Genomic DNA, 18,306 nt, shown 5'->3' with positions numbered 1-18,306 from the left:
ATAAACCAGGAGCTCACCAGGAAAAGAGTAGTTTCACATCAAGCTCAGATTCTTCTATGAAATGTGGATGAAAATGTGTAAAAACCAGTTGTTCAGAACAGTTCAGAAATGCCGAGTTTGATCAGTGACCAGAGTTTATACGGGTGCTTGAAATCCTTAAAAATGCTTGAATTTCAGTGTTGTTTTCAAGGTCTGAAAAGTGCTTGAATTTTAGTTTAAGTGCTTGAAAGTGCTTGCAATTATAACTCTGATGTGATTTTTTAATTTATTTTTTTTTATTTTTGGTATTATTAACTCTGCCAGGTCAGATGCTGAGCCAAAGCGACTTACAGAGAGGTGATACATTATGAAAAATAAAACTTTATATCATATGTGTGATAAAGTGCTGTGCTGGAAAAATGTGAAAATGACCTTTTAAAAGTGCTTGAATTTGACCTTGAAAAATGTGTACAAACCCCGAGTGACGACCTCTCCATTTTTCATTAAATTATGTATGTCTGATGTTTGTAGGGTTTTCGTTCACAGGTTTGCCTCTTAATGAAATACAGCTTTGGATATAAACGGTGTTCCCAAACCAGATATATGGATGAATTATGTCAAAAATACACAGATAATGTTCCAACATCGTACATAACTGTTCTATCCAGGTGATGATGATGCCCTCCTACGGTCTGGTTTGGATTAGACACAAAAACAAAGTGGTTCTGGTTGGAAAAAGATCAGGATTAGGACTAAAAGAAGAAAGAAAGAAAATAATAAAAATTGTAAAAGTAAATATGGCATAAACACTAATAGGTCCAGTACCTCATCCTTCTAAGGTTCGACCATATTTAACAAACTCACTTTGCATTTATCCAGACATGTCCATGGTTTGTAGTTATCGGCTGATTTTAAGCCACACTGATCCAACCTGAGGTCCTGGACCCCCTTATAGGGTCTCAGATGATCACAGGGGGTCCACAGGCTTATTCTGGAGATGATGGGGTTTTCCAGATAGAGGTGGTTTTGTTGTTTTGGGTTCATGTCATGAGAGACGTGAAAGTGAGTTTGATGTTTGTTCATCAGACGGACTCATGAACACCCCAACCTCAGCTGTTCTTATCCCTCTGTTGGATCCACATGAACTCTTTCCTACACCTGGTTTATAGGGACCTGGTCTCATTAAACCCATTACCTCTGTGAGTCACTATTCTCTTAACTCCTCCCTCTCCTACAGAGTCGCCCCGCCTCTCCACTGCCTCCATCAGCAGCAATGAGCGTGCTCCATCCGCCACGCCGTCCGACACCTCCGACCGCCCCGTGAGCCTGGTCTCCACCCTGTCCTCAGGGTCCGGATCCTCCAGAGACGACCACCCTACCCCACCTCCATCCCGATCCTCCGACCCGGACATCGCCCTCCACCTGAGCCCCCAGGAAGGTGCTGCGGAGGACCAGCAGCCCTGGACACGCCCACAGCAACCTGACAGGAAGGGGCGGAGCGTCAAGGAGTCGACGCCAAACCGAGGTGCAAGTCGTCGACAGACTGGTCCATTTGGAACCAAAATCATGGCGCCGAACCCACAGCTGACCTACCTGGACCGGGTTGTCATGGAGATAATTGAGACCGAAAGGATGTATGTCAGAGACCTGCGCATGATTGTAGAGGTGGGTAATGGATGGTGGGGGGCGGAACATAGACAGGAAGTGGAAAGATAATAACTACAGATACAGACACAGAGTTAACTGGACTGTGTGACTAAACCAGTAAAATATCCCATCAGGCTTTTATCTTTGAAAAATTTTGGTTTTTACTTTTATTCAGATGAACAGAGCAGTTTTAAATCAGTCGTAATTTGATTTTAGTTTTAGGTTTTTGGGTTTAAAGGTAATGTTTTCATCTCTAAGAATCTGAAATTGTTTGGATTAAAGATTAATGACATCAGATATGATTTACAAATCTGCTGCTAATGGCCTTATATAAAGCCAGTGTGGTCATGTTCATGAACTAAAGTGGATCATGGTGAACAGGAAGTGGTTGGAAACGAACACTCTCTGGATCCGACTGGACCAGAACCTTGTCATATGAGCTGTGGTCATATTTTTATTTATTTGTTTATTTATTTACAATAATTACATATAATTCAACCTACTGATATCTCAAAGGAGTGATATTTTGCTTTTTTTTTTTAGATGGAATTATGCATTTTAAAACATTTCCCTGTGGTCTACAAACTGTAAATGCTATGCTTGGGTCTGAATTCTTCATTAATTCAACTCCACAGGTCCATCTTCAACCCTATTTCTGAGTATGACACCAGAAAGGTCGTTTTGAGTGCTGGCCCTTTAAATGCATGACCCCACCCCCTCTAGGTTGTTGACTGTGCGTTCTGTCCCGTTCAGCCACTTGTGTTTGTTAATACAACCAAAAACTGAACATTTTAAGTAATCAGCTCGAAGTTTGGACATTTTCAGTATGGACTACAACCGCTGCTGCTGACAAACAGTTATGGTGTACTCAGAGAAATGTTCATCAGAAGTCTTGACCTTATATCTGCAAATGTCATGACGTAACTAGTTATAAAATGTAACAAATTAAGAAGGAATTGAAACGGGTTGTAGAAGTCCACTCGATTTTTGCCGGAATGAAGATAAAGATAGCTTTGCAACACCTGGAGGGTTCAAATTCAAACTTTATGAACTGTTAGGGTCCAAATACACAAAAAATGTACCAAAGACTAAAAAGTGGGTTTAGCAAAACATGACCCCTTTAATCATCAGACCATCAGACTTCATAACTGTTTAATTTAAAGTTGTCTGCCCCCTACTGGAGACAAAGGGAAATACAACTAATCAAACCACGCTAACGAAACGAGTGTGTGTTCACATGAACCTAGTAAAGTTATACTTTCCATATACAGTTATAATTGAGAGTATGATGTCCTAATGGGTTGTTTCTGTCATGTTCATTGTTTGTGAACCCGGTGTTTGAGCCTGGGGACAAACTGACCATGATTCCTCTGGACAATCTATAATTAACTCCTTAAGACGTCTTGCAGTGACGGGATTAAAGCCTTATGTAACAGGAGGACAGTCAGAGATAAAGCAGCACCGACCTCCACATAACAACACTACACACACCAGGACAACAACACAACACACAGATCATAACCGAATAATACAGCAATGATGATAATTAAGTTTATTCATTCAGCTCCTTAATTAAGATGGCAACATGTTTCTTAGGAAAAAAAAACGAAACTAACAGCAGAGTATACAGATTAAGCGTCAGTGGATGAAATGAAGTTCAAATTGTAAAAAGGTTAAACTTCCTATAAAAGAAAAGGATTTATGATCAATGTTACTGATAATGTTAAATTAATCAACCTAATTTTGATTTATTCTCAGGCTTTTACAGCATTAAATCAAAATGAATAAAATATGCTTTTCATTTATAAATATCTTAATAAGCTTATAATTGTATCAAATCAGTTATTCATTCGTCTCTGAAATAAGTTGAAAATGGTTCAAGTATCTTTCTAAGCTGAACACAGTCTGGTGTCGTCTGAATGTAAAAAACTTACTGTAACATTTCATTTGACTTAGTTTTCCTTGAATCGGGTCAGATTTCCAAACGACTAGAGATGGAATCCTCTATGAAAATAAGAACAGCTCAGACTTATAGAATGAAACTGAGATAAAAAATGAAAGCCGTCACTGTGACAAAGTGATGGCATCAGCTCCTCTACGATCGATGTGACTTCGATTTTCACCAGACGGCATTTGACGTACAGATATAGTTTTGTGGCTCCAGACACACGTTTTATTTCTCGTTAAAGGTTGACAGTGACATGCTTTTCTTCCTGTTTTCTTGGTGTTTTTCCTGAAGGACTATCTGGCCCACATCATTGACCAGGGTGACCTGTCCATCCGACCGGAGCAGGTCTGCGCTCTGTTCGGGAACATCGAGGACATCTACGAGTTCAACAGGTTCAACACTAATTAACTCATACATTGTTCATACATTATTATTAGTAAAGATGTTATTCATTATGGATCAGTATGTCATGGTAAGACTTAAGAAGAATTAAGAAAAGACGGTTTCAGATCTATTTAGATATGTTTTATCATTGTGAATTTATTTGTCAATCTTCCAACATACAATCTCAAGTCCAAAAAAAGTTAGGACACTGTAAAATGTAAATAAAAACATAATGCAATGATCAAGTGCCATAAGCCCATATTTTATTCACATCAGAACATAGAAGGTATGATGCTTGTATCTATGTTCTGATGTGACATGCTGCTGTCATTACCATATGACCATTACCTTACCTTATTACCTTATTTTTGTCTTAAAATGGGACATTTTCTTAGTGCAAACATTTATTTTAAGATGTTCATGTGAATTGCAAATCATTACATTCTGCTTTTAATGTACATTTTACAGTGTTCCAACTTTTTTTGGAATTGTGATGTACTGTTTTGACATGTTTTCAACCCAAAGAATGGTCTCAAAGAACATTTAATAACTGGAAAAAAAAAAAAGGTTAAATGATACTTAAAACCTCTTGATTAATTCATATTTCATATAAGTTATGAGAAAAAACATTAATTAGACCATTTTTCTCTTCATGAAACAGCTGAAATATATAATTAACATTTTTATTACATATTTACTAATATTACTGACAAAAGTAACTAACAGGAAATCCTTAAAAGTCATTTAATACTTATTAGTGTTAACTGTTAATACTTATTAATGCATGAAGTAATGCTATTGTAATACCATATTAAAGTGTTAAAGCCAGTGTCTGAATATTATGATTCAGTTCAGCAGGTGAATATTTCATCTATCTTATCAAAAACACTGGAACATAAAATGCAACCATGTAGTGTAAAGTAAAATTGCCAAAGCCCCACCTGCTGGTCATATGCTGATATTACACCCACTTTCGACCCTGTTCAGCTCATTCATTTGCGTTTAATGCTTCATTTCCACATAAAATCCTCAGTGAGAGTTGGAGGTTCCATTTTATTCATGTTTTTTTATAATTATTAGTTATTTATTTACTCTAATCACCAAATAAAATGAACTCCATAGTTTTAGCATGTTGGATGGCATCTGTTTTTATAAGCTGTGGCGATATTAAGCGCTTGTGTCTGTTGAGACTGACATTGTCGTCATGGTGACATTGTTTCCTGTTGGCAGCGAGCTGCTCCAGACTCTGGATCTGTGCGACAACGACCCGGTTGCCGTTGCCAGGTGTTTTGTCATGAAGGTGAGAGATGCCACACAACAGTCAGTCAGAGTTTATTGTTATCAGTGACTAGTGTTCTATGTTTATGTTGACGTTTGTGTCTTTTCAGAGCGAGTACTTTGAAATCTACACTCAGTACTGCACCAACTACCCAAAGTAAGTTCATTTACATGAACAAACCAAGTACAGTCTGACAGGAACCATCAACAAATTCACTATTACTTAGTTCTTTATTTTAATCTGGTTTCATCTTGCACTATTTCTTCTTCTTGGTCTGATTCAATCAAGTCCATTTCAGCCCAAATCAGACTCCAGTGTCTCTTTTTAATGCATACGATCAGACTCTGTTTGTCTTTCAGTCTAGTTGACTCCAGTTGTTCGTGGTCAACTCAGACTCTATTTTTCTTTTTTCATTCCAGTTTACTTGGACTCAGATTCCAGATTTTTTTTTTTTTTTTTTTTTAGCCCAGTTGATTGAGACTCCAGTTCCATCTTTTAGTCCAGTTAAATCAGACACTGGTTCATCCTGCTTTTTTGATTGAATTTGACTTTTTTTCTCTCTCTTCTTTTGTTGTAGTTAAATTATACTCTATTTTTTCAAGTGAAATCTGATCCTAGTTCCTCTTTTCTGTCCAGTTGAATTGCAGTCTAGTTCTTCTTTTTGGACTGGGAGGAACTGGATTCCAGCTGCTCATTTTAGTCCAGTTAAATCAGACTCTAGATGCTCTTTTCAGTCCTCATTTTCCGGTATAAATGCAGCTGATAGAGTGCAGTTTAACTTTTATGTTATTTTTTTAGTATCATTTTTTTTTTACCGTTTTAAGACTACCTTTATAACAGGCATTATAACATGTTTTCTTTGCAATGAAAGTGTCAGAAAATGGCTTTTTTGCCAATTCTTTTGCACCTTTGTTTTCAGGACTTAACTTTCAATATCTGGCCATTGATTATATTATTGTAAATAATAAATGCTTAAAACAGTGTGTTTTAATTAAAAAGAAAAAAAAACGGACTTGAAGTTTTTAGCATATTTATTATGAGAACAACGGTAAATGTCCATAATAAAACTTTTTGAGATTGCAAAAACAAACATTCAACATCTGTTCAAACATGCTTTTTGGTCTTGAACATCCAATATCCATATTATGGCTTCATATTTTTTGTTATTTCCAGGTGTTTTTAGCCTGTAATGGAAGTCTCTGAAACATTTCCTTTCTACTTGTAACAGAGTCCCACATTGCTGCCATAAAGTGTTATATAGTGTCGGAAGGCTCAGGATCCCAGCTTTCCAATGCCATTTGAATTTCCTGGATCAGGAGTTACAGTAATTTGCATACTGTAAAGTGCAAAATGCAGCGCTGGAGAGACTGCAGTTGTTAAAGGGTTAATGTGACTCATCTCGTATCTAACAGTTGGTGTGCCCAAAAAAGCTTTATGGAAATCTAAATCATTAGAAATCATAATTATTATTATTATTAAAACCAGTTTTCTGTTTCAGTTCGGTTGCTGCATTGACCGAGTGCATGAGGAATAAATCTCTGGCGAAGTTTTTTCGGGATCGTCAGGCGTCGCTGAAGCGTTCGCTGCCTCTTGGTTCATACCTGCTCAAACCCGTTCAGAGGATCCTCAAATACCACCTGCTGCTACAGGTACGACTCACCTGAACCCTGACAGACCTGGAATTACCACAACCAAACCTCCCATTCCCTCACTTTATCTGCTCACTACATATGATACAGTATCGTCTGTATACAGTCAGATATTGGTAGTTTGACTGTAGAGTCACATGATGATGATGATGATGATGATGATGATGATGTTGATGTTCAGGAGATCGCAAAGCACTTTGACCCGGAGGAGGAGGGTTATGAGGTGGTGGAGGAGGCCATCTACACCATGACAGGAGTGGCCTGGTACATCAACGACATGAAGAGGAAACATGAACACGCCGTCAGACTGCAGGTCGGTAACACAAACACACACAGTGAAACACATTTAGGGGCTGTCCACATGGAGGTGAGTTCAGGAGCAGTGAGGGTTTTTATTCACTCAGAACTGGTGTTTTGTAAGCTTGAATATGCTAATTTTTGAAACCAGGTCACAGTGTGAACAAATTTCAAAATGCTACCTTTGCATTATCGTGTTTACAACCCATACGCCACAATGACGCCATAGCCCCACCCTATCCTTAACCTGCACATGTTGCCATCTTCTTCTTGGTTTTGTTTTCATCGCATAAGTTTCATGTGCATGCTGTTCATCTTACTCTGTTTTGAGAGGGAGTTAATATCAGCATCATTTATTATTATTCTTTAAAGTTTAAGGGTTTTTGTTGAGAAAACTCAAAAAACATCTTATTGCTTAACAGTTAATCCTAATCATAACAATTTTCTCCGCTGTCATAAATAAAATTTGTAAAATCTCTAACTATATCCTGTATCTGTAACTAGACGAAAACAATAAAAATTTAACATTGATGTTAGTGTGAACTTTTCCAGCCAACTAGTGTTTTTTATGGTCCTGAAGGTATCAAAGACTTTCACTTTTCTATTTCAAATGACCCCAATCCAAAAACATTTGTGTTCTTGAAACTAAGAAATAAGATTTACTGTATTTAGAAAGTTTTAAGGTCAAAATGTATGACACAATGCAAATATTTAGGAAAGTGGATTACCTGAGTCAATAAAGATGTTTCAGAAAATCCAAACATCTAATCCCGGTGTTCTCCATCTTGTAAAATTTCCACCATTCTGAATGTTTTGCCTGGTTCATGGGTTTTCTTCATGGGAAGGGTATAGTAAAGTGTATGTCAAATACGATGCTTGTACACAAAAATTATGATGATTGAGTGATGCTTCCTGTCTGACCTTGTGTTTCTGCAGGAGGTCCAGTCTCTGCTGCTGCACTGGAAAGGTCCGGACCTCACCACGTACGGGGAGCTGGTTCTGGAGGGAACGTTCAAGGTCCACCGGGCCAAAAACGAAAGGACGCTGTTCCTGTTCGAGCGCATGCTGCTGATCACCAAACGCAGAGGAGAGCACTACGTTTACAAGGCGCACATCTCTGTAAGGACGGAAACACCCCGAGTCTGAGCTTCATTGCTGTTGTCATGGCGATGTCAGACTGATGCTGTTGGTGTTTGTTTCAGTGCTCCACCCTGATGTTGATTGAAAGTGCCAAAGACTCTCTGAGCTTCAGTGTCACCCACTACAAACACCCCAAACAGCCTCATACAGTCCAGGTGAGAGCGAACCACACCTTAAATTCTTACACTGTTGTGTCGGTGTTGCCACAGTAATGCTACCTGATCCTTGTAGCAATATGCACGTTATACATCCACAAAACCAGAAGAACATTAGCTAAAGTCTGCTACAAAGAGTCCAGCATAGATTGCAGATTACTTTATCGTCATTTGACAGCACAGTGTACATACAGCACAAAGTACATCAAACGAGATTTCAATCGATGATTAGGGACATCGGGCCGCCGCAACTGGTGCGCCACCACTGAACCCTTTTCTTTAAAATTTGCAGTGAAGAACACAAGATAATGCAAAGCACAAATATAAGACATCATACAGTTTTCACACAGTACACGTGGACACATGCTGGAATTTTTTCATGGATTTGAAAGGAATTCAGGGGATAGGGTGAAAAAAAACCCCAAAAAAACAGGTTGACAGCAGATGAGATTTGGGGTTGGGGCAAAGGAGAAATGTGTGTGTGTGTTGCGTATTTGTCTTTGGAATGTGTGAAAAGATAAGAGACAACAGTGGGTCAATCTGTCCCTCAGTTGTTTCAGTCTTATCAGTCCTACTGTTGTCTTGATCCAGAATAATTTAATAAGACAAGACCAATATGGGAAACTTTGCACCTCTAAGCTAACATTTAACAGATGCAACAGTACAAGTATTATGCTGCCTTCACGTGCTATGGTAAATACTAATTACAAACTCGAAAACTGCACACTAACACCCCCCCCCCCACATTATATTTTCCACTGGACAACTAGGAATATTTTGCCAAGATGAAGTAACCTTTGAACTTTTCAACATGAAGAGCAATGAGGGATTAATTGCAAATAATAAACAGGTCATTTATTAACGTTCTGTTGCTGTTCACTGATGATTTTGCACATTTATAGCATACACAATGTGCAAAGGAAATTCCCCCAAAAATGTAGCAGATAAATTAACACATCCAAAACTGTTTAACCCAAGTAGCAGGTCACAATAAATGGTGTCAGTCATTTTTCATTTCACTATGACAACAAAGCACTTGAACACAACATCTTTAATTTTGAACTGACAAGTGGAAAGGATCATCTTTCCAGCAGCACATGAATGCAGCATTATTTCTCTACTGCTAAATTCACTGGATGAGCTGAAGAGCAAAATGAAGGTTGCATTATGAAGCGATGGTTATGAATTTTGTTGTACTTTTATTTCCTGATTTTAACTTGGTTTTATGTGAATGAAGCTTCTATCGGCTCATCCATTGTTTTGTGTTACACTGAAATGATTCCCACTAGAAACTAATGGCCCGGGTTTAACAGGTTAACCAACATCATTCATCTACACATGTAATGAGCTGCTCTGTAAACTGGTCTGGTCGTCGTCCTGGTCATCATTAATGTTAACGACTTGACATTAAAGGATCAAATGACCAAAGAACCTGACTGGAACCATTCATTATGTTTCAGGCGAAGACGGTGGAGGAGAAGAAGCTGTGGGCTCATCACATCAAACGCATCATTCTGGAAAACCACCATGCCATCATCCCACAGAAGGTCACACACCAGTAAAACCAGCTTAGAAACCAGTAAAACAGGACTCTATGCCTGTAGCACATGTACCTGCGTCTTCTTACACTGTCTGTGATTGTGTTTCAGGCCAAAGAGGCCATTTTAGAGATGGATTCAATATGTGAGTAAAGGATGTCCAAACACTTTACAAAACCCTCACTTAGTCACTGGGTTTGATGCGTTTGTGTTGTTTCATGTTTGTTTTTATGTTTCAGACCCTCCCAGGTATCGATACAGTCCTGAACGGCTAAAAAAAGCTCTGTCCACTCAGTCTGATGAGTTTCCCCGCGATGGTCGTCAGGGGCGACGGCAGTCAGGTACGAGCATGACATCACGTCATCATCTGGTTAATAGATGGTGTTGAAAGAAAACTGGTAACAAGAATAAAAATACAAAGACTTCAAACCTTTAACCACTAGTTGACACAAGAGTTAAATGTTCTGTTTTTATTGATTCTTTGTACTTTTTACTTACTGGACATCACAAATCTGCAACATCATTCTAGCAAGATACGAAAAAATTAATTTATTGAAATATGACCTATGTTTAAATGACATATTCAGTTTATGTAATAATCTTCCTCCTTTTTTCCTCCGTCAGAACCAACCAAGCAGATCCTGAAGAACACCAAAGGTAAACACAGTCCACCTTAAATCTGATCATTTCACAGATTATCAGTCTGCTTTTAGATCAGTTTGACTTTACTCTTCTGTCTTCACTTTGGTACATTTAATGACAGATAAACATTAGTGTTTTCATAATTATTTAACTGGCATTAGAGCTCAGTAATTCCTTAAAAAAAATCGAAGATCTTACATTTAGAGACGTCTTTGAACATACCACAATGTGCAAAGTAAAATTTGACTTCTTAAAATATGAAAGAAGTACAACTTGTAAATAAAGAGAATATTTGACAGAAAATACAGAAGTAAAATAACATAATTTTTCCTTTTGTACTGTACAAGATAATCATAAGTTTAATTTTTTTGTTGAATTTTGACACTGGAATTGTTTAACTGAATTTTTCTGTTTGATTTGCTGATTCACTCACAGTCGTGCTAAAGGTAAGAAACTGGATTCAATTTTTTTTTTTTTAAATTCTGTTGGATTGTTGCATGTTTTCAAAAGAGGATTTTAAATGAAAATCCTCAACAGGAATAGGTTTCACTCTTTTACTGTCAGGTTGTTGTGTTTGTTGGGTGATTCTCGTGAGTGTGGTTTATAAACTTCAGAATTAGGATCTAAACTCACTGTTTAACACCTTCAGTTTTTCCATTTCAAACCTTATTTATTTAATTTTGGGACAGGTGAAGTTAATTTGTTATGATTACGATGTTTTTCAAAGCATTCATCTTGTGTCTTTTGCCTCATTTGTTAGTTGGAAGTGACGTAAAAGATGCATCAAGATGGGTTTTTTTTTTGCGTCTCTGAAGTCATTTTTATTATGTGTTTGTCATCCTTTGCACCAGAAGTTTCTCCTTTTTGACTTAAGAGCCGTCAAAATTCACTGTTTAAAGTCTTTAAATTATCGTCATGCGTTTTCCCCGTGGACTCGACTAGTTGTAAATCATCACAAACCAGAGGGTGTGATGTTGTGCAGCATTCAGACAGTGAGGGGGTGTTAGCCGCGGAGGGGAGGGACGGCCGGACCGTTCCACAGCTGAGAAAGAGGATCAGGAGGGTGGGGGATTTCAGCAGGCGGAGGACAGTGAGCCGGACAGCGACATTCTGCTGGAGGACGACCAGGTGGCCGACTTTGTGAGCTCCGTACTGGCCGCCATTTCCTGTTGGCACGACCGGGCCCAGGCTCTGCTGTCCACTGGGGTTACCATGGTGATGGTGAGGACAGTGTGATGGATAACGGCGCTCCCCACTCAGCGATAACATCCATCAGCTGCTGACTAACAAACGCCGACTGAAAGAGACGTCAAGTTGATTTGACTACATCAGGTTCCCATGTGAGAACCAAAAGGAACCACATGTACAAAACAGCCTGATGAACCACCGTAACATCCACACTTTACTGACTCCATCAAAACACTGAAGGGAAACTGTCCACAACTGTTTGAAAATTAAATGTAAAAATACCACATCGCAGGTAAAACTGAGTGAACTGACCCGTCTAATAGCTTCGAGTGACGGCTTTTGCATTAAAGCAGATGGAACAGTTTCACTAAAGTACATTAACCTTGTAACAGAGTGTTTTCATTGTTTTTTTCCACTATAGTTTGCGTGATGTTTTAAACACTTTGTTTTTTGTGTTTTCTGAAGGAGGACGACAGTGGCAGTGTCTCAAATGGCTGTAACCAGGATGACAAGCAACTTCCTGAAGGGGAGGAGCCAAAAGTCCATGAACCAACATGTGACCAGGTACAGAACTGGGTGTAGATTTACAGGTTATACATTTCCTTTTCTTTATTTTTCATCAGTGAGCCTGTTTACATGCACAAAAAGTGATCATTATCTGACTCCTGGAGTTATCAGATTATTCAGTGATCATGTAAACAGCATAATCTGATGTTTTATCAGATACCAATAGTAATCTGATTATGAGAATTTGGATTAACACACCTAGACTTATAACGGTTAATCTGATTTAACCTCATCTTTTACTCCTGTGTATGTGTTTTAAAAAAATAATTAAATCATAGGGAAGGGTGACCATGTGAACAGCAGACGATAATAGAAGGTTTGAGTATCATTGCTATCTACACTCCGAAAGACATTGAATGAACTGAAGCCTCTAAACCATTTTTCCGTTTTTCCATTATCATATGTCTGAAACATGTAAATTTCAGATTGTTGTTTTACTGTTTGTGATTACTCCCAGTTATCAGATTTTTATGGTCATGCAAACAGGCTCACTGTCTTCTACTGTGTCTTAGTTTTGACTAGAGTTTAGAACCTCGGAATAAAAGACCAGAATAGACATAACAAATACTGACTCCATCCAATGACTTCAATGTAGGGCTGCACGATTTTGGCAAAAAATAAAATCCCAATTTTTTTTCCCTCCAAAAACTTGATTTTCGATTTCGATTTTGGGTAAAACTACAACAGACCATCTCAAATCTGTGATGGTATCACGTGATGGGCCCACAGAAGTTTTTTTTTTTTTTCCATTAAATCTTTATTGAATGAAGTAGAGTATACAAACAGTGTATACAACAAGAAAATAACATCACAAGTTTGCCAGGGGGAATACACTACAATACAATATCCAAAACAGAGCAAATACTGATGGTTTTAGAGCCTTTTTGTTTCCATATTTATCTAACAACTTTAAATAAAGTTCAACATCTTTCAAAAATAAATATTTGGTTTTGTTACAGAACTTACATTTGTGAATGAAAATTTAGCAACTAAGAGAAATAAATTAATTGTATTTTTTTTTTTTTTTATTTGGTATCTGGGCCCACAAAAGTGATACCACTGTAAGACAGGCATCAGTCATGCGTGCGTGGACCACATAATATGAGCGATCCCCATGCGGTTATATTTAAATTGGGGGATCCATGCATGGAAGAGACCGACCCAGGACACACTGGAGGGATTCTATCCCTGGAGCTGGTGGATGTGTCTGGGCAGGGGGCTGTCTGGGCTCCTCTGCTGAGGCTGCTGACCCCGCGACCCGGACCCGGATTGGAAGAAGACAGTACAGTACGGATCCGGGACAACGTAAGATGAGTGATCCACATGCAGCTATTTGAATTGTGGGATCCGTGCGTGAAACCACAGCTTAAATTGGTATCACTACTGTGGGTTCATGAACAGATTTAAAGTCCAGTCATTACACGGACTTCTGTGACAGACCGCTGTCACAGACGGCAGGAAGAGTCTACGGTAGCCCGCGGGTGCGTGGCCCAGAGGCACGACAGAGATGAAATCAATTTGACAATTTCCCTTTTTTTAAAATCGTCTTAATTAAAAAATCCAATTTCGATTTAAAATCAATTAATCGTGCAGCCCTACTTCAATGCTTTTAATGCTCATTGTAGGACAGGAGAAATCTACAGTTTTCCCACTAGGTGTCACGAAATATCACACACTCAACTTTAAATTTGAAGATTCTGCACAACCACTTAAACAGTGACTTCTTCTATTTTGTAATTATGTGTGTTTTTTTTTTTTTCCTAAGCCTTCCACAGATCAACTTTCACAAGAGAAGACGTCTGAACCACTAGAAAAACCTGAACCAGAACCTTCCTCAGAACCAGACAGTTTGCCTGTAACGCCTCCCAGGGTCTCACAGTCTCCTCCTGAGTTGGAACAGAAAGCTGAAGGGGATTCAGAGCCTCCAGGGGAGCCGTCCTCTGCAACTCCTGATTCAGATTCAAAGACTCTGAGCAGCGGGGAATCCTCCGATGATGATGACGACAAGGAGGAGGCGGAGACCGAGGCTGAAAACGCCAGTATCCTTCCATCTTCAGTCCTGGACAAAGCCAGTGCCATCGCTCAGCACTTCACCAACAGCATCAAACGAGGCAGTCTGGCCCAGGATGATGCCCGCTCGCCGGGCTGTACTTCACCGCGGTTACCAAGCAGGACTGGCAGCACCCTGAGCCTCAGCGCTGACCCTCCCGACCGGACGTCAAGACTCAACAGCATCTGCTCTGACCCCATTGAGAGCTTTGGATCCACAGACCTGACCCTGCTGTCTCCGAGGGACGAAGGTCTTTTTGATGCCGACCGAGGCATTCGACGGAGACGAGACTCCACGCTCTCAAAGCAAGACCAGCTGCTCATTGGCAAAATCAAGAGTTACTATGAATCCGCTGGGAGCCAGGACGCTACCTTCAGCCTCCAGCGAAGGGAGAGCCTGACCTACATCCCAACCGGGCTGGTGAGGAGTTCCGTCAGCCGCTTGAACAGCATCCCCAAAGACGAAACCGTCCCAAACAACGCCCCCTCATCCACCAATCCTCCAGTCTGGATTCCTGCTCAGATACCAGGAGTCACATGGTCTACAGCACTTCTCAGGACTCTTTAAAATCTCAACAAAGCATCACAGAACCAGAAGATTCAGGTCCAGGAGGTGATCAGTCCAGATCTGAGAATCTAGCAGAGGATGATGAGTTCAGACCTTCTTCTGAAATGATCAAGATCTGGCAGACAATGGAACGAGAGATGACCCAACCACAAAGTGAAGACAGAGGTCGTGAACAGCCTCGTGAAGCTTCAAGTCTCACCAGAACAATTGGCGTCGATTGTAAAACTCCAGACAATGGCAGTGTGTTCGATCTCAGCGACATCACAGAGGAATCGCCCACTCCTTCACCCCCAAAGCCCAAATCCTCCAGCGTGAATCGGACAGGAAGCCTGAAGGATGCTCTAAAAGCGTTCGGACAGGAGTCCGTTCTCAGGGCGCCACTTCCTCGGGTCGCTCAGCTGAAGGCGGAGGCAGAGGGACAAAGACCCGTAGAGGACTCAGAGCAAGGGGATGAAGTCGACAAGGCCAAGAGCAAAGTCCTCCATCTGGCCCGTCAGTACAGCCAACGGATCAAAACCACCAAACCTGTGGTCCGGCAGCGGAGTCAGGGCATCCTGGTCCGGAAGAAGAGCCTGCCCTGTGTAGTGGAGGAGAAGGACAGTTCAGGTGAGTCCTCCAGCTTGCAAACTTTAACCCCTTTTCCACCACAGGAGCTTTACCTTTACCATGGTGCATTTCCACCAAAATTATCCAGTTAAAAAACAACTTCCCATCAACACCAATCTTTCCCTTAAAAAAATGTCCTAGGGGGGGCAGAAGTTTTCAGATTCCCCAGTATTCTTAAGGGGCGGGCTGTGTGCTGAACAACACTGACTGGTGGAACACACTTGCAGCATTCACCTAATGTTTAAGCCAGTGTGAGGCTGCAAACTTGTTTCTTACCCCTCGGCCAACTCTGTATTGTTCCATTTCTACTACCTTCACTTTGTGTTTGATCATTTGAAAAGCAGCGCAAAAGAAGAGAAGCTACAAGACATAGATGGACAATGAGGTCCATTTGTTGAATATGATTTTGAGTGTTTAAAATTACTCTTTTTGTCAAATATGCTCAAAAGAACCTGTACCTTGAATGTTTTTTCAGAATACACTCAAATGAAATTCAGCAGGACTTTGAATTGGTAACTGGAAATGACAAAATATTATGATTCTTCAACTTCTGAAGCTTTGGATAGAAATTATGGAGTTTCAGGGGTAAGATGTTTAATACTATGGGAAAAATTAATAACATGAGGATTATAATGAAATTAAGAAGCCATGTACAGTTAAGTGATGTACTGAAACTGTCAATACCAGCCTTCATGTAATAGACATTTTGTCACAAGCTTTAATGTATTTAAATATTTTTAGGTTTTGTTTCTTTATTTTGTTAGAGATAAATATGCTCTACTCTAAAAATATTAATAGAATGTGATGTCCTTCATCATGGTCCAATCAGCCTCTGAAACTTTAAAACCATCTGACTTTTACTGTTTTATTCATCTTAAATCCTAAATTAAAACATCATCTCCAGTGAAGAGGCATGGATCAGTCTGGTCCACAGTTTAAAGATCTGTGTTGCTTTTCAGGTAAACCCAGTCTGACTCTGCCTCCTCATCGCGCAACGGCCTCTCTGCCTCCGAATCCTGTAGACCAGGTTTCATCAAGGGGCCCCGGGCCGGTCCCCCCGAGCCACAATCGTCCCCGTAGCCCCCTCATCCCTGCCTCCACTGAGGGCTTCCACTGGCCCGACGTTCAGGAACTCCGCTCCAAATACAGTGACCAGGAGGTCAGAAGGGCGGGGTCGGCCGGAATCGCTCCAACCTGGAGCAGGCATTAGATGGCGGGTTGAGACGACGTTCCAGCTGCTCATCCAGCCTCGTCCTCAGTGATGGAGGAGCTGCCAAGAGTCCATCACTGAGTCCTGACATCAGCTGTGAGGAGCGCAGGAAAAGACTACACAGAGCCAATTCTCTAGACCCTTGGCTGAGCAGAGCCCACTCGGAGACCTGCAGAAGCTCCGGACCAGGACTCTAGCGTCAGCTACGAGGGTTACTATGTTGCAGGTGAGGCACCGCTACCAACGACACCGAACACAAGATCATCATCATGGAGAGAAAACCAGTCTGACAGAGAAGAGGAAGACGACAGCTATGTTCAGATCCGGTCACCAACCAGCAGGGAAAAGATCTCCATCATGGCCGTCATTGACCGCTGCCGGGCCTATCAGGAGTCAGACGAGTATAAACAGGGAGGAGCCAAAAAACAAAACAGAGCCCATGAGGCCGCAGGAACCTGAGGTCGGCGAGTCCCAGAGCATGAACGTAAACCCTGGACAGAAGAATGACGGCGGTCAGCAGAGCATCGTGAAGAACCTGAGGGAGAAGTTTCAAAGCCTCGGCTGAACAAACAACAACAGGATTTCAGTAAAACCAGACACTGGGAGTCAGTGCTGTGGATCAGTAAATGTGTCGGGTCATTAAACCTGTCACATGAAGGTCTTGAACCTTTTCTGTGTTATATCATTAGATCTCTACAAGTTTTCTGTAAAGATAAACACACTGGAATATGAAGTATGGAGCCGATCTCCTGCCAAAATATAATGGTATTTTTTAAGAGTCCTGTGGTTTAAATACAAAACATTCCTATCAAACAAACTCATCTAATAACACAAATGCTATTGGTTTGATATGTTATTGATCATTGTTGTATATTTTATGACTCATTTTTATTGGGTTGCAATTCTACGACCCTGGGGTAAAATCTAACACAATTTATAATTTTTCAAAAGTTTTGGCAGTAAATTAGCTCCATAAAGTCGATTATATTTTAACAAAAACCAAAGTTCTCGATGATATACAATTGTACATATATAGACCATTTATATAATTATATATACACTATTATTTCAAAAGTTTTAAAAACCAAACGCCTCTTCAAAGATTCAAGTCGACAAAGAACACTACAGATGATGTTGAAAAGATGAAATGTCAAATAAATGACCTTTATTACATTCCTTGATGCATGTTGTAGATAGAGATTTAGAAATGTGTAAATATCTTTCTAAGGCTTTAAATACATATCAGTTCAGTCTGAATCTTTGTTTGTACAGAGTTTTGTTTATGTCACTGCTGAAAAAAATGATTTTAATTCAGTCAACAGGGGATCAGCCAGGACACAGTGTTGAACTTGAATAATCCACTGAACTTAATAACACTGGTCTGTGTGAAATAACCAAACCACTAAATTAGCAAGACTTACATCTTGCGGTTGAAAAGGACAACTCTGATCCACTTGATT

The 18,306-nt window shown here is 40.1% G+C and overlaps 1 protein-coding gene across 1 annotated transcript in view; it reads left to right on the top strand.

Moving 5' to 3' along the window:
• Window positions 1-17,492, top strand: part of LOC115414959 (pleckstrin homology domain-containing family G member 3-like) — a 32,029-nt gene extending 14,537 nt beyond the window's left edge. Inside the window, 22 exon segments of the mRNA XM_030128339.1 lie at window positions 1,217-1,644; window positions 3,866-3,966; window positions 5,189-5,258; window positions 5,347-5,393; window positions 6,736-6,886; window positions 7,068-7,199; window positions 8,120-8,302; window positions 8,386-8,478; window positions 9,939-10,025; window positions 10,128-10,161; window positions 10,256-10,357; window positions 10,641-10,673; window positions 11,094-11,104; window positions 12,312-12,410; window positions 14,179-14,962; window positions 14,965-15,636; window positions 16,596-16,787; window positions 16,790-16,996; window positions 16,999-17,030; window positions 17,033-17,081; window positions 17,084-17,129; window positions 17,131-17,492. Of these exon segments, the coding sequence (XP_029984199.1) occupies window positions 1,217-1,644; window positions 3,866-3,966; window positions 5,189-5,258; window positions 5,347-5,393; window positions 6,736-6,886; window positions 7,068-7,199; window positions 8,120-8,302; window positions 8,386-8,478; window positions 9,939-10,025; window positions 10,128-10,161; window positions 10,256-10,357; window positions 10,641-10,673; window positions 11,094-11,104; window positions 12,312-12,410; window positions 14,179-14,962; window positions 14,965-15,636; window positions 16,596-16,787; window positions 16,790-16,996; window positions 16,999-17,030; window positions 17,033-17,081; window positions 17,084-17,129; window positions 17,131-17,305 (3,728 nt within the window). The 3' untranslated portion in view covers window positions 17,306-17,492.
• Window positions 17,493-18,306: the final 814 nt, after the last annotated feature.

The sequence above is a fragment of the Sphaeramia orbicularis genome, chromosome 24 (genome assembly GCF_902148855.1).
Source record: "Sphaeramia orbicularis chromosome 24, fSphaOr1.1, whole genome shotgun sequence".
NCBI classification, from domain to species: Eukaryota; Metazoa; Chordata; class Actinopteri; order Kurtiformes; family Apogonidae; genus Sphaeramia; species Sphaeramia orbicularis.
Note: the sequence above shows the minus strand (reverse complement) of the source record. Positions and strands in the feature narration are given on the sequence as shown.